Source organism: Rutidosis leptorrhynchoides, chromosome 6 (genome assembly GCF_046630445.1).
Source record: "Rutidosis leptorrhynchoides isolate AG116_Rl617_1_P2 chromosome 6, CSIRO_AGI_Rlap_v1, whole genome shotgun sequence".
In the NCBI taxonomy this organism is placed as follows: domain Eukaryota; kingdom Viridiplantae; phylum Streptophyta; class Magnoliopsida; order Asterales; family Asteraceae; genus Rutidosis; species Rutidosis leptorrhynchoides.
The window spans coordinates 113,614,307-113,628,474 of NC_092338.1; the positions used below are offsets into that span (position 1 = coordinate 113,614,307).

Here is a 14,168-nt window from a genome sequence, read left to right on the forward strand (position 1 = left end):
ATTAATGTAAATCAACTTAACTTGTTAACCTGATAAATAAGGTATTTGTTATATATGCTAACGTTGTTAATTTTTTCCGTTTAAACAGTCATCTGCAAAGCATGTGAGTGCATTTTTGTGTCATCTTCTTAATCATCTTAATTTCACCTTCATCTTCACGAATTAACCAAAATTTTAGCGATTGAAAAAAAGAAAACTGACCATTATCTTTTTTAAGATCTTCACGACGTCGTTTTCGATTTCGAGCCCAATCAGCTAAGCAGGTACAACCTTCACCATCAATTGTAGACTCTGGAAGTTCTGAAATAATTTTAATATGAAAAACACGATCAGAGAAATTGTTAATGTTAAACCCAAAACCAAAGTCTCCGTTCGTGACCGTTTTCCGTCAAGTATGTAGAGTCCATAACCTGATTAAATAAAATAAAAATAAAGTATGAAGAAGAAGGTTATATAGAAATATTGGTTGAAGTTTAACGTTTTTAAATTTATTAAATACTGCGGAGTATTAATGTACATGACTTATATTGGTTGAAGTTTAACGTTTTTAAGATTTCATCAACGCAGAAGAGGCACATGCATAGAGAAGGTTTGGCAGTGGAATTCGATGACCAATAGTTAAAACAAAATAATCGATAAACATTTTGGGGCCGAGAAGATTTTTTATACTAAAAAAAAAAAAAAAAAAAAAAAAAAAAAAAAAAAAAAAAATTTGAAAGCCAAAACACATTGTCAGGTAAATCAAAATCACTTGAGAGTAGCAAGTTCATATGCATTAGGATATTGGAAAGCATAATAAAAAGTGTGTAGCAAAACATGAATGTAAACTGTTAAGTGATCTCAATCAATTAAGCTTGTTGCCTTCAAGACCATGATCAAGTAATAGCATCTCCCAATTTCTACTTATTACTAATCAAATCAAGCCGAGTAATTAGCTTCAATTTTGTCTCCATTAAATCTTCTAAAGAGTATGCAGATGAAGTAACATCATCCTTCAAGTTTGATGGAAAAATGAAACCTTTAGCTTCCAACCTAGAAAGTGCCTTCAAACAAAAAAAAACAACGATTAACAAGAAGCAAGCATACACATGTGGGATCATACTTGCTTGCTCACAGTCAATACAATTAGTGTTGTAAGTTAAAAGGAGTATTTGAATGTGCCATTAAAGTTATAATTACAACTAGATATTGAAATAATCAGTGTTTAAGTGTGTGTGGTAAACTAGTTCTGATTTGTTGGAAAAAGTGGATATTCTAATGCATTTTCCCAAACTTTGGACCTAAATATGTATAAATAGATATAATACTTACGAGTAATCTTTTATATGGTTACGTAGCTCTTGACACGAGCGTCACAATGATATATAATTTTTCCGGAGATATGTTGTAGTGAATGAGATATTGTGCTCTAAAGAGAGATGGTTAAGTGGGTCTGTGTTGACTCATGACCCTTTATGATTAATGGGCTGCTGTAACATCAGGATAGCGGGCAGTTCAAAACAGGTGACCCATCTATGGGCTGTTTCGCAGACTTGTGATCCACAAGTTAAATGGGTCCATTTTGAACCATGACCCATTAAGACTAAATGGGCTGTCTTAACATGACCCATGATCCGTGACCTGTCAATTCCACTTCATTTACAGCAGGTGTGTATCTGTTTTACGGGATCAACACAAGCGCGTCCATCCATATGTTAATATTTAAATTACTATTTATTAGCATTTGTTTATGTCATGTTACTGTTGATAAACATCAGTTCTGTTCATGTTAATAATCATCAGTTTTGTATGACGGATGACTTATTCGTACATGGTTTTCATTTTTTAAGTTACTTTGGGTCAATTAATCAAATTTAATGAAGTAAATCGAATTTAATGAAGTATGTAACAAGTAGTAATATCTAACATTAATTCTTCAATATAATCACATTCAAACAATTTCATTAAAACTACCCTAAAGCTAATGATAAATTTTTTTTACAGTGACACAGATTGTAAATAGTTAAAAATTTTACCTCTAAACAGTCATCTCCAATTTGAAGCTCCTTGACATGACGAAGCTTGAGTATCATTCCTTGAAGCATCTCTTCTTCTTCTTCTTCTTTTTCTTCATCATCATATGCCGTCTCATAACGTCGCCCAACATATTTATAATATAAGTCAGCTTTGACTAAAGAAGACACATCTAGCAACCAAAGCTTCCACAAGCGCAAATAAAGATTGATTTTCAGTGATAAAATATATGGAGCATTGATTGCAATAATATCATCATCTTCAAAATGATCATATGCAGGAGGAACCCAGTATCCAGCAAACACCAAGTTCTTAACACTCTTTGAACTAATATCGAGTCGCCTATAACCATAGCAGTCTTCCAACTTCAAAGTTTCCAATCACTACTAGAAACGAGGTCTTCCCGGACGAAAAGTCCAGACGATAAGTCGTCCCCGAAAGTGATCCCGGACGACTTTTCGTCCCTGAATGGTCGTCTGGGAAAGTCCGTCCTTGAAAGTATTCCCGGACGAAGATTTTTTTCCCAGACGCGTACGTGGGCCCCACTTTGACTTTCAACACTGCATTCGTGGACGGTTTTCCCGGACGACTTTTCCCGGACGACTTTTCCCGGACGAGAAGTCGTTTCTCCCTTTTAATATTAAACTAATATTTATTTTATTCAATCATTAAACAATGCTGGAATAATGACGCATAATGCTTTTCCCGGACGACTAATCCCAGACGACTTATCGTCTGGGAAAGCCAGTATCTGCTGTTTTAGCAGATTTGGTTTCTGCATTTCCAGACTAATAAAACAGCACAAATTCTGCAGTTTCCAGCACATTTACAAATTAAAAACCTACTATATAATAACGATTACGAATTCACAAAATACCATAATAACACTAAACAAAAGTCTTGAAACATACACTTATCCAAACATGCATTACAATATCCGAAAAACTACAAAATAAAATATCGTTTACAAAACGTACCAACCATTTCATAATTGTCTTGACGCACACCAAACAAATTACAAACCGTCAAATCCATCATTATACAAATCGTTATCAAAGTCATCGTTCGAGCTCGGGTTACCGGAAGTGGAAGTACCGGTATTGGAAGTACCGGTAGTGGAAGTACCGGGAGGATAGCCAAATCTTGGTCGAACATCGTCCGGGATTTGCATATTATTAAAAGCAATTATTCGTTCAATGTCGGCCGCCGTGTAGTATGGTTGTGGTGGTATTTCGGGTTGACGACTCCGACCGGTAGACGATGAAGATTCAGAATTAGTTACCGACTTTGGCATCTTCGGGCCCAATCCGCGTTGGTGTCCCGGTCGTTCGCCCAAAACTTGTTCCATGATAACTTCCTCGTCGGTGCCGGGAAATTGTTTTAACAACGTCTTCATTCGTTTCTACAAAGTTAAAAAAATATAAATATTACTAACATATCATTATTTATATATACATACATACGTATAAAAATGTATCACTTACAAGACCATTATATATATATATATATATATATATATATATATATATATATATATATATATATATATATATATATTTATATTTACATACATACATACATATACATATATATATATATATATATATATATATATATATATATATATATATATATATCTACAAAGTTAAAAAAATATAAATATTACTAACATATCATTATTTATATATACATACATACGTATAAAAATGTATCACTTACAAGACCATTATATATATATATATATATATATATATATATATATATATATATATATATATATATATATATATATATATATATATATATATATATATCCGGAGTATACCAATTGACTTATACTTATATTTATAAGAAGTACACCATAATCTATAAAAATGTATCACTTACGTAATTAATTTTCGGTATGAACGAATCATTCCACTTGGTACGATCCTTGGGTTTGTGCAAGATCTTGTAATTTTTTATAGGACCGATTTCCGCATTCTTGGCTTGACGTTCGTTCTACAAACGCACAAATAAATAACTTAAATGTATAAAATCAAATAACCCATTTTCTTACATTTTATCATTTATATAAAACATTAAAAACAAGTAGGTGTAAGTAATTTACCAAATGTTTAACTATCGATTTGGCACCATGCAAACTGTTGTATTTGACTTCAGCCCGGTTTTTTTTATTTTGAGCACAACGCTTTCGATATGCTTCGTCAAGCATCATGTCAACAAAAGGCTCCCACTCTCGGGCTTCACAATCCTCGGGTGGGTTCGCACGAATGAAATTTATATCATCCGGATGTTCTTCTTCGAGGAATTCGTAATAACCAATATACTCACTTTTTGCGTTTTTCCATCGTCCCGCCGCAATCTTGTTAATACCCGTTCGGATTTCAGCTGCATGCTCACCTTCTAGCCATGTATCAATTTGAAAGTAATTCTACGATAAAAAGTAATAAATATATTAAAAGATTATATATAAGAAACGCATATATATATATATATATATATATATATATATATATATATATATATATATATATATATATATATATATATATATATGTATGTAGTAATTAATTAAACTTACGCGTATATCAACCCAGACGTCGTCTTTGAAAGATGATGGCACATCCGCCCAACACTTGTAATATTTTGGGGTACTCTGTTTTAAATTGACTGTAAATGTTCAAAAAGAATTGTTAGTATGAGCAACGTTTACGTAGTTAAGTCATTATAAACTCATGTTTTAGTAAAATGACTTACTTTTTGTATTCGTCAATGTCAGAACAATTGTTGAGTACATACCAGTGAAGTTTATCCTGAATATCCCGGGCCAGAGATTTGAACACACCTTTACTGATAAAATTACATAACGATTTGAAGACACGAAACTCACATGACCTAGATGGCCCGTCAGCATATCTGTCAGGACGATTAAATCTCGTTTGTATACCTTCAAGGGACATTGAACATGCAGTTAATGCTTCATCGGCAACGTACCCCTCAGCTATACAACCTTCAGGCTTAGCTTTATTTCTAACATAATTTTTTAATTTTTTCATGTATCTCTCAATTGGATACATCCACCTCATGTAAACAGGCCCTCCCATTATAGCCTCTTCCGGTAAATGCATTACCAAATGAATCATTATGTCAAAAAAAAGCTGGAGGATAAATTAACTCGAAAGTACATAACAATTTAACCACTTGTTTTTGAGCTTTCAACATATCTGATACCATTAACTCTCGAGCACAAATTTGCTTAAAGAATGCACACAACTGCGTTATTGGTATAGAAATAGTAGGGTGCAAAAACGCGTTAACTCCGACCGGTAATAATCGTTGCATCATGATATGGCAATCATGAGATTTCATGTTCGTAATGTTGTTATTATCCTTGTTCACTTTATGCCTGAAGTTTGATCCAAACCCATCTGGAAGTTTAACTTCTTTAATGAATTTACAAAAACTTACCCTGTCTTCGGAATTTAAGAAGTATTGTGCATGAGGTTTCAAGAATTGCCCATCCTTTTTACCGGCGGTCTTAGGTTTGAGCCACAAATCTTCTCGAATTCCTAATTTTTCCAAGTCAACTCGTGCATTGTGAGTGTCTTTGGACTTGTCATTCATTAATAAGGTACCCAAAATAGCCTCCAACACATTCTTTTCAATATGCATGACATCTAAGTTGTGTTGTAGTGGAAGATATTTCCAATATTCAAGTTCCCGAAAAATAGAAATTTTAGTCCAGTTGTGAGGACACTTAGGGGGACGTTTTCTTTTTAGTCCATTTGTATGATTCTTTCCGGCATTACCAACTGGCAACAAATCTTCAACTTGCTTTTAATTCTCGTGCACTTTGAACTTTCTAGGTTTTGGGGTATGATCAACCTTACCATTGAATTGTAAGTTTTCTCTGTATGGGTGATTCGGTTTAAGTTTTTGTCTGTTACTGACATAAACAATTTTGTTTTCTACACGCATAGCAGGAGTATCCTCGTTACATGTAGGGCATGCTTTATAGCCTTGGCCACTCCAACCGGACAAACTACCACGGGCAGGATAATCATTTATGGTCCAAATAAGCATTGCTTTCATTTGAAAATACGTGTTTGTAACTGAGTCATGCGCAACAACTCCTTCGGACCATAAAATCTTCAGTTCATCAACTAAAGGCCTCAAGTAAACATCAATATCTTTTCCAGGTGATTTAGGACCAGGAATTAACAGAGTCAACATGAGAGAACTTTCTTTCATACATATCCACGGCGGTGTATTGTACGTTGTCAATATTACTGGCCACATGCTGTAAGCATTATTCATGTTGCCAAATGGATTGAAACCATCAGCAGCCAACCCTAATCGAACGTTTCTGGGTTCACGTGCAAAATCCGGATATCTTTTGTCAATTTCTCTCCAAGATCGACCATCTACCGGATGACGCATCTTACCATCTTCAGTGCACCGCCCAGTAGCATGCCAAATCATATCTTTTGCAGTGTATCTAGAACTGTACAAACGTTTTAGTCTTGGAGTTACTGGAAAATAACGCAAAACTTTATTAGGAACTTTCTCCCCCGATGTGCGTTCATCTTTCCATCTACTCGCGTTACATATTGGACAGTTTTCCAAATCTTTGTATTCTTTATAAAACAAACAACAATCATTCTTACAAGCATGTATCGCTTCATACCCTAAACCGATCTTTCTCATCCACTTCTTGGTTTCGTAAAATGATTTCGAAATTGTGTTATCTGGAGGATGTGATTGTACGAGTAATTATAACAATTGGTCGAATGAAGTATTCGTCCATCTATTCAAGACCTTAAGGTGTGTTAACTTGGCTAAAAACTCTAATGAGGACAACCTGCTACCAGCATATAGCTCGGTTTGGGTGGAGTCAATTAAATCCTCAAGAAGAGTTGCGGTCGTGTCATCCATAGTCTCATCGTCATTCGGATCTTCAGCCGCATAATTAGGTTCTCGCTCCAACTCAATATTGTGCAAGAAATTTCTTAGAGAGTTCGTTGTGTTGTGTATTTCGGGTGGTTGTGGTAGTTCACCGTGATACCGCCACATAGTATAAGAGGGTTCAAACCCATTTAAAATAATATGTTCTTTTATATGTTTAGGTTTAAGAAAAACTGTATTACCACAATGTTTACACGGGCAACTACACTTACCGAGCGAATTCAAATTGTTTTCACACCTCTCAATAAATGCATCAAGACCACTGGTAAAGTCAGGATCAAATGGATGTCGTATTTTAATCCAACTCTTATCAATCGTCATAACAATTACCTAATTAAAGCAAGTTTAAAGCAACAAAAAACTTTAAAATTAATAACACTTATTATATTTTTAATCAAGGCCGGGTAGTCCAACTATGGAAAGCAACCTAACCCACTCTCTGAATGTTTTGTCTCAACTATGGATGCGTACAACTAATTTACTAGTTAGAAAAAATTCGGCAGCATTTCCCCTAAACTCCCCAAATATGTCGTATTAAACGCATATTTGTAGGAGTAAAGGGAAAATGTTTACCAAATTTTTCGTAACTAGTAAATTTGTAATACGCATCCACATCCTAAAAGAGACAAAATACACAGAAAGCGGTCCCAAAAAGGGGACCTTCCAAAGTTAATTTCTAATAAATTAACCTTGGACGGGTATTCTATAGGATTGGTTAATTTCGAACCTAAGGTAGAACTATTTCGAAATTAACCACTAAACCTAACAATAAGCATACAACAATAAGCATAAGCATAAACATAAACATAAACATAAACATAAACATAAACATAAACATAAACATAAACATAAACATAAACATAAACATAAACAATAACATTTATAATTATATACTTATACTTGTATACTTATAATTATATACTTATACTAATTTTTCTAATTAAAAATGTACATAACATTTTCTTCATCAAACCTATCAATTTACTAATTAAAATTGGATTTTAGGACCAATTATAATCAAAACTTAAGCAACTTAACAAACTAAGCATGAAATTCATGAACCTAAACATAATGTCATACAACAATTTCATGTTCTTGACAATTTCATCACAAAACCCACCACTTTACTAACTAAATTCGGATTTAAAGCCTCAAAATATTCAAGGAATCATCAAACATAAGCATAGTAACAAACTAAACATGAAAATCATAAGCTAAAACATATATAACCACAACAATTATCAAATGTTAACCCTAATTTTCGGATTTGGGGTTTTAACAAACTAAACATGAAAAAGAATCAAAATTAAAAAAGAAAAAAGTGAAGAACATACATTGGTAGTGATTGGGATGAAAGATTGTTGGATTTGGTGTGGAAGAAGCGGGAAATCGCCGGAAATCGCTCGATATCACCGGAGTTTTGTGAGTTTTTTTGGTAGGTGAAAGTGAGAAAAAGGTAGCCAAGTTTCAGCTTTTCTACCGAAACTTTTCCCGGACGACCCATTCCGGACGATAAATTGTCCGGGAATCAAATGGAGGGAAACGAAATTTTAGGCGCGGCTGTGTGAGTTTTTTTATTTATTTTTCTTTATTAATTACTTATAAATTATAAAAAATTACTTAACAATAATTTTTAATTACTTAAATATTATTATTAATTACTTATAAATTATAAAATTATTTTAAATTTTAAATAAATTAATAATTTAAAAAACAATATAATTATGTAAGTAATTAATTAAAAATTACTTAATAATAATTTTTGCATAATTTAAAAAAATTATTTATAAACAAGACTTGCTAACCTTTCTTAAGGAAAAAGTTCCGTGTGAATTCACGGCTGTTTACTTTTATAAAGACGATTGTGATGCGGATTTAAGGTGAAATGACTGGTGAACTCTACTTTGCAGATGATTAATATTTTGTGTTGTATTTTAGTTTAATTTGTTTCGAGTTTAAAAAAATGTAACCGTTTGTGTGATGAATAAAAGTGTTGTTTCGCAATCTTTCCAACGGATAAAAAATAAATTTTATAAATATTAATAATTATTTAATAATATAAAATATTTAAAAATAATAATAAATAAATGAAAGGAGGGGTGCAGTAGCTGAGTGCACTGTAAAGTAATTAAACCTTTATTTAAAGCATTGTACAATTTCAGAATAATGGCAAAAAGGTGCAGTAAAAAGTTAATTATACATCACCTCAAACAGGAAAGTAGGTGAGTGTGATAAAAGAAATGACATGTCGTCACTAAATATTAAAACCTAATTAAATTCAACCTACCCCTAAACGATCCAGTCTGACGGGAAACTTTAGGTGGGAAATTTTGGGCTGGAAAACGATAGATGGCTTTTGGGCGGGAAATTCTTTCTATATAATAACCCACTAATAACAACAATATGTGACTGCACAATATGAATCACCATTACCAGTATGGTCCAGAAGAAACTTTTGTTGTGAAATTTTGTCGAACATTTGGTTCAAAGATGGTGGTCAAAACTTGCTTGTCGGATGAATACCAGTACGGTCGACGCTTTTATGGTTGTGGTGGTACGTCCCGGATCTTGATGATGTCTGAGCGTTGCAAAAGACTGCAAATTTGGATTGATCCGCCCTACACTGAAAGGGGGCGTGAAGTAGTAATAGAATTGTTAAGGTCTAAAAGAGCTCTAGAACGTTCACTCAAAATCGCAAATCGTCAAGCGAAAATGTTGAAACTGATGTTAATTTGTAGTTTTGTAGTATTTGTGTTGTGTTTCATTTTCAAGTAATTGATGTAGTTTATTTTATAAGTATTGCGTTGTAGTTTGGAATGTATTGTACGTGTTGTAGTTTGGAAGTAACTGATGTATTTTCTTTTAATAAGCGTGTTTAAAATGACTAATAAGCGTGTTTAATACTCCTTCAACTAATAAAAAATCAAGGCCACTGGAGAAAAGGATCCAGGTCATATGGGGAACACAACTGTTTCTTGAATTCATGAATTATCACTTGACTCAATTAATCTCAAATATTAAACCCTAAAGACTAATGTTTACACCCTAATTAAGTACCAACATAACCATGAGCTCGTTATCTTGATGCATGGCCTACCAGTTTTGATAACTGAGCAAAGATGCTATCAGAAAACTGAAATGATTTGACATAGCCTAGCAACTTTAATTAAAGAGCCATGCATCAGAGATGCTTTAATGTAAGCTGATGAAGACAGAGATTCTTTGACTAAAGTCATGAATCAGATATGCTTTATTTAAAGTAATATTCAATAGCCGTATTCAATAAATGTGTTTATTGACACAACAACCTACCACCTACTACCTCTATAAATATCACCTCTCAATTATGGAGGGAAATCACCTTCTACTTATACCGAGTTTTCTTTCTTCTATTTCCACATTCACACATCACCTTCTTCTCTCCCTCCCACTATCACACAATGAATCCACCAGGAATCGTTAGACCTATTAGTGAAGGTCGTGAGGTCAATGTAGAAGACCTTCCAGAAATTGTCCAAGAATTTGAAAGAATGGACTGGCTTCCTTTCGTTCAGGTTGATGAGTACTTTTTTCCTCCACTCGTGCGTGAATTCTATAGAAACTTTCAATTCATTAATGAAGATACAGTGAGGTTTCGACTCTATAACGCTCAACACAGTATACTCTCCCACAATTCGGTGCACTATTGGGCGTTCCATTTGATGGTAGAAAGATCTATCATAACAGTTTTGAACTTCAAGGTCTTCCTGATTTTATTCCAAAATATGAAATGACCACACTTCTATGCCGTACTGTTGTTCAATACCGGACCATAGTAAATACGTGCATCATTGACGTTTATCTTCGTCCTGAAGTTGTCACAAGAAATGCAATTATCACGAGTAACATGTACCACCGTGAACCAGATGTTGATAATTTATCAATGACTGAAGCTTGCATTCACTGGTGCATGACTCACAATATTAGAGTTAATATTGCTCATTTAGTCGCTTCCAGAATGAACGGGCTTTATAACTCAACAAGACCTCTTCCATATGGAGCGTTTCTGAATCGTTTATTTACTAATATTGGTGCAGTTAATGGTCGTTTAGGATCTCGTATGTTAAGTACGGTACCTATTATTGCTGAAACTACGACAACATCGAGCTCAGGTTCTGGAAATTCGTCCACTCGGTCGGATGCTCGTAGTCATCCTCGTCACCGTCGTTAGTAGTGTGATTTAATTTGTCATTCACAATCTTTGTATAATATTTAATTTCGTAGTGTGATTTAATTTCGTAGTGTGTTTTAATTTCGTTGTGTGATTTATTTTCGGTTTGTCTTCTGTAGTGATTAATTCACAGTCTTTGTATAATATTGAATTCATGTGTGTTTACATGTGTGATTTATTTAATTTCGTTTGTCCAGTGTTAATTATAGTAAATTGAAATAAAACGACAATTTTATTTGATATGTTATAAAACGATACATGGCCTACCAGAAAACTAGAAAATGACAATAAAACAAACGATACAACATAAAAACGATACTAATATTACCAAACTTAACTAAACTTAACAGTTTAGTTGACCGAAATTAAAATACATTTCTTCATCTTCAAAAATCAAATAGAGAGAAATGCGATTGGAACGCCAGTTCAGTGTCTCTTTTATACCGTTCCACTGCTCTTCGGTACGGAGATACATAGCGGACAATTCCGGAACATAGTCATCTTCATAATACAACACATCCGTGTATTCGAACGGAACCATTTCCTGCAAAAAGAAAAACAAGTCCTCTAAACTTGCGTGGCGAACGTCAATTTCTCTGAATATAGACTGAGAACTACGGGCATAATCGTAATCTCTCCTTTGATTACGGAATTCTCTTCCGTAATACACTTCCAACGAGATAATCATTGGCTCAAGGGTACGCATTTTCGATGTTAATTTCGTATTTATATGGATGAAAAATGATTTAGATATGTGTTTGTGTATAAAAATGGTGTGTATATATAGCAAAAATTGGACTGATGAAGCTTATCGTCCGGAAAGGTTTTCCCAGACGATTTATCGTCCGGAAAGAAAAAGGCGCCAAAATTGCCACATTTTGGAGCCAAATATTTTCCAGCCAAAAATAATAATAATTAAATAATATCTTCCGGGACGATTTGGAGTCGTCCGGGAAAGTGGGTCAAACATGCAGGTGCTAGTGGGTCCGTTTTTTGGCGTGTAGTAGCTCTTCCCGGACGATGGCCATCGTCCGGAAAAACCTCCGTCCATTAAAATCGATTTTCTAGTAGTGAATGACGGACTCCCACATAATATATTTTCAATCACACCTTCATCTAACTTCACCTCTGAAATACAAAGAGTCCTAAGTTGTTTCCAACTAATTGCAGCCGTTGGATTAAACTCGCATCCTGACACTTTCAGATCCCTAGAACACGAATTTATGGAAAATAACTCATGTAGTGGAAACTGAACATTAGACTGAGGTAATAATGCTATATCCAGTTGTTCAACTTTACAATCGATGAAATGAATTTGGAATTTTCAATTTTGTTTCCATGAGGATCAAGACAACTGAAATTAAGATTATAAACACAAGTCCAAATATGTTCCCATCGTTTGGAGAGTGTACCTGTTCTTATGGCGAGTTTTATGTCATATAAACGAGTCAGGATTTCAACAAGAATAAAATCTGGTAAACCACTTATTAAATCTTTTTCTTCTTGAACTTGCGCTTCTTTCTCGATCATTTCCATTTCCATGGCTGCAAACCTGCAACAGAAAGAAAATTAGAAAATTACGTTTCAGTCCCAATAAAAATTAAAGGTAATTTTTTAATGGACAATTGTTGATCTAATTAATAGATAACCATACATATGACGTAAATTCGCGGAAATCGTAGAATTTGACGTTTTTATTAAAGATATTAGATCTCAGAGTATCATTTTCATGTTTTCAAGTGTTATTTCGATTTTTGTGATTTATCTCTTGTTAGTTTGTATAGTGTTTGTTTCGGTATAATCAAGTTGAAGTTCGGTATAAATAGCTTTTATGTGTGTCGCTTTCTAGGTACGAGCCTCTTCGGTTTCTCTCTTCTATCTTTTGTTGAAGATGATTTCTTTTTGAAAAGGTATGAGCCTCTTCGGGTTCTGATGTGTGTAAAATGTGTGCTTATAGTGCTTAGCTTTATCACTACAAGAAACAGGCTCATTTGAGGCGACGAAGGTCGCCGCAAAAAGCCGTACGGCCCGCCGCAAAAGACCTATTGCGACGATGTCTCGTCACAATAAGAACGACTCCTATGATTCGCCGTAAAAAGTATTTGCGACGGTTAGTTGCGACGTGTTGCTGTGGGACCCACCTCGATTTAAAGAAAAGCAAAAAAAATGGAAATGCAATTGCGGCGACCCTTCTGCGGCGAGAAGTCGGAGGGGCCCACAACGTCGTTTTATGGCTGCACCAATTGCGACCACTATTTGCGACGACCGTTCGTCGCAACTAAACGATTAAGATATGGTGAATTTACAAGCAATTGCGGCGATGGGGTCGCCGCAAATACTCCAGTAGCTGAACTTGATTTTGCTGTTTTACAGTTTCCCACCCGATAAATCGGGCGTTTCTTCGCAACCTGATTTTAACCAATTTTCCAGCATACATAACAACAATAACATCACACTAACAACTAAAAATACGATTAGAATCAATATGTAAGCGTTAACAATTCAAGTTATTACGTAACATCCTACGAATTTAAGTTTTAGTTATTACACAAACGTTAACAAATTGTTTTGTTTACATCTCCATATCGTCACCCGAATCCCTAGTTTGATCCTCCTCCTCCTCACTACTTTGCAATTCCACCGGAACCTTTTCTTTTCCCTTTCCCCCCTTTCCGCGGCCAAAAACGTTGTTCATGAAGAAATCGCGCATAGTTCGTTTAAAATTTTTTGACACCGTTTTCGACACTTCCTTCGTCACCTCGTATTTTAACTTATTCCGGTCCGCGGCCCACCTTCAATTATACTTATCTTCCGTGAACAATCGTTGCCTTGTTTGGGTGGAACTACACGAATCAACTGACCTTCGTCCATAACTGTAGTGACCCGAACTTTTCCATGTTTATATATATTAATTGAGATTGATATTTACATGACTAAATGTTTCCAATATGTTAAGCAATCAAACTTGTTAAGACTT

General features: G+C 34.4%; 2 protein-coding genes across 2 annotated transcripts; both read right to left on the minus strand.

Moving 5' to 3' along the window:
• Nucleotides 1–88: 88 nt before the first annotated feature.
• Nucleotides 89–13,901, minus strand: LOC139853989 (putative F-box/LRR-repeat protein At3g18150). Its single transcript, XM_071843323.1, is given in 8 exon segments — nt 89–300; nt 354–410; nt 577–668; nt 904–1,043; nt 2,016–2,412; nt 12,271–12,452; nt 12,566–12,743; nt 13,768–13,901. Coding segments are annotated over 8 exon segments (1,392 nt in total).
• On the minus strand, nt 2,972–5,120 carry LOC139852076 (uncharacterized). Its single transcript, XM_071841297.1, has 5 exons — nt 4,907–5,120; nt 4,598–4,686; nt 4,124–4,447; nt 3,901–4,014; nt 2,972–3,415 (listed from the first exon to the last, which is right to left on the minus strand). Exons 1-5 carry the CDS (start codon nt 5,118–5,120, stop codon nt 3,029–3,031), a joined length of 1,128 nt encoding a protein of 375 aa, XP_071697398.1. The 3' UTR covers nt 2,972–3,028.
• Nucleotides 13,902–14,168: the final 267 nt, after the last annotated feature.

Excerpts from the sequence above, each read along its gene's own strand:
- LOC139852076 (XM_071841297.1), bottom strand. The coding sequence starts at position 5,120 with ATGGGAGGGCCTGTTTACATGAGGTGGATGTATCCAATTGAGAGATAC. Across the intron at positions 4,015-4,123 it reads AATCGATAGTTAAACATTTG|AACGAACGTCAAGCCAAGAA; the intron begins GTAAATTACTTA and ends GTGCGTTTGTAG. Across the intron at positions 3,416-3,900 it reads TCATACCGAAAATTAATTAC|AAACGAATGAAGACGTTGTT; the intron begins GTAAGTGATACA and ends TTAACTTTGTAG.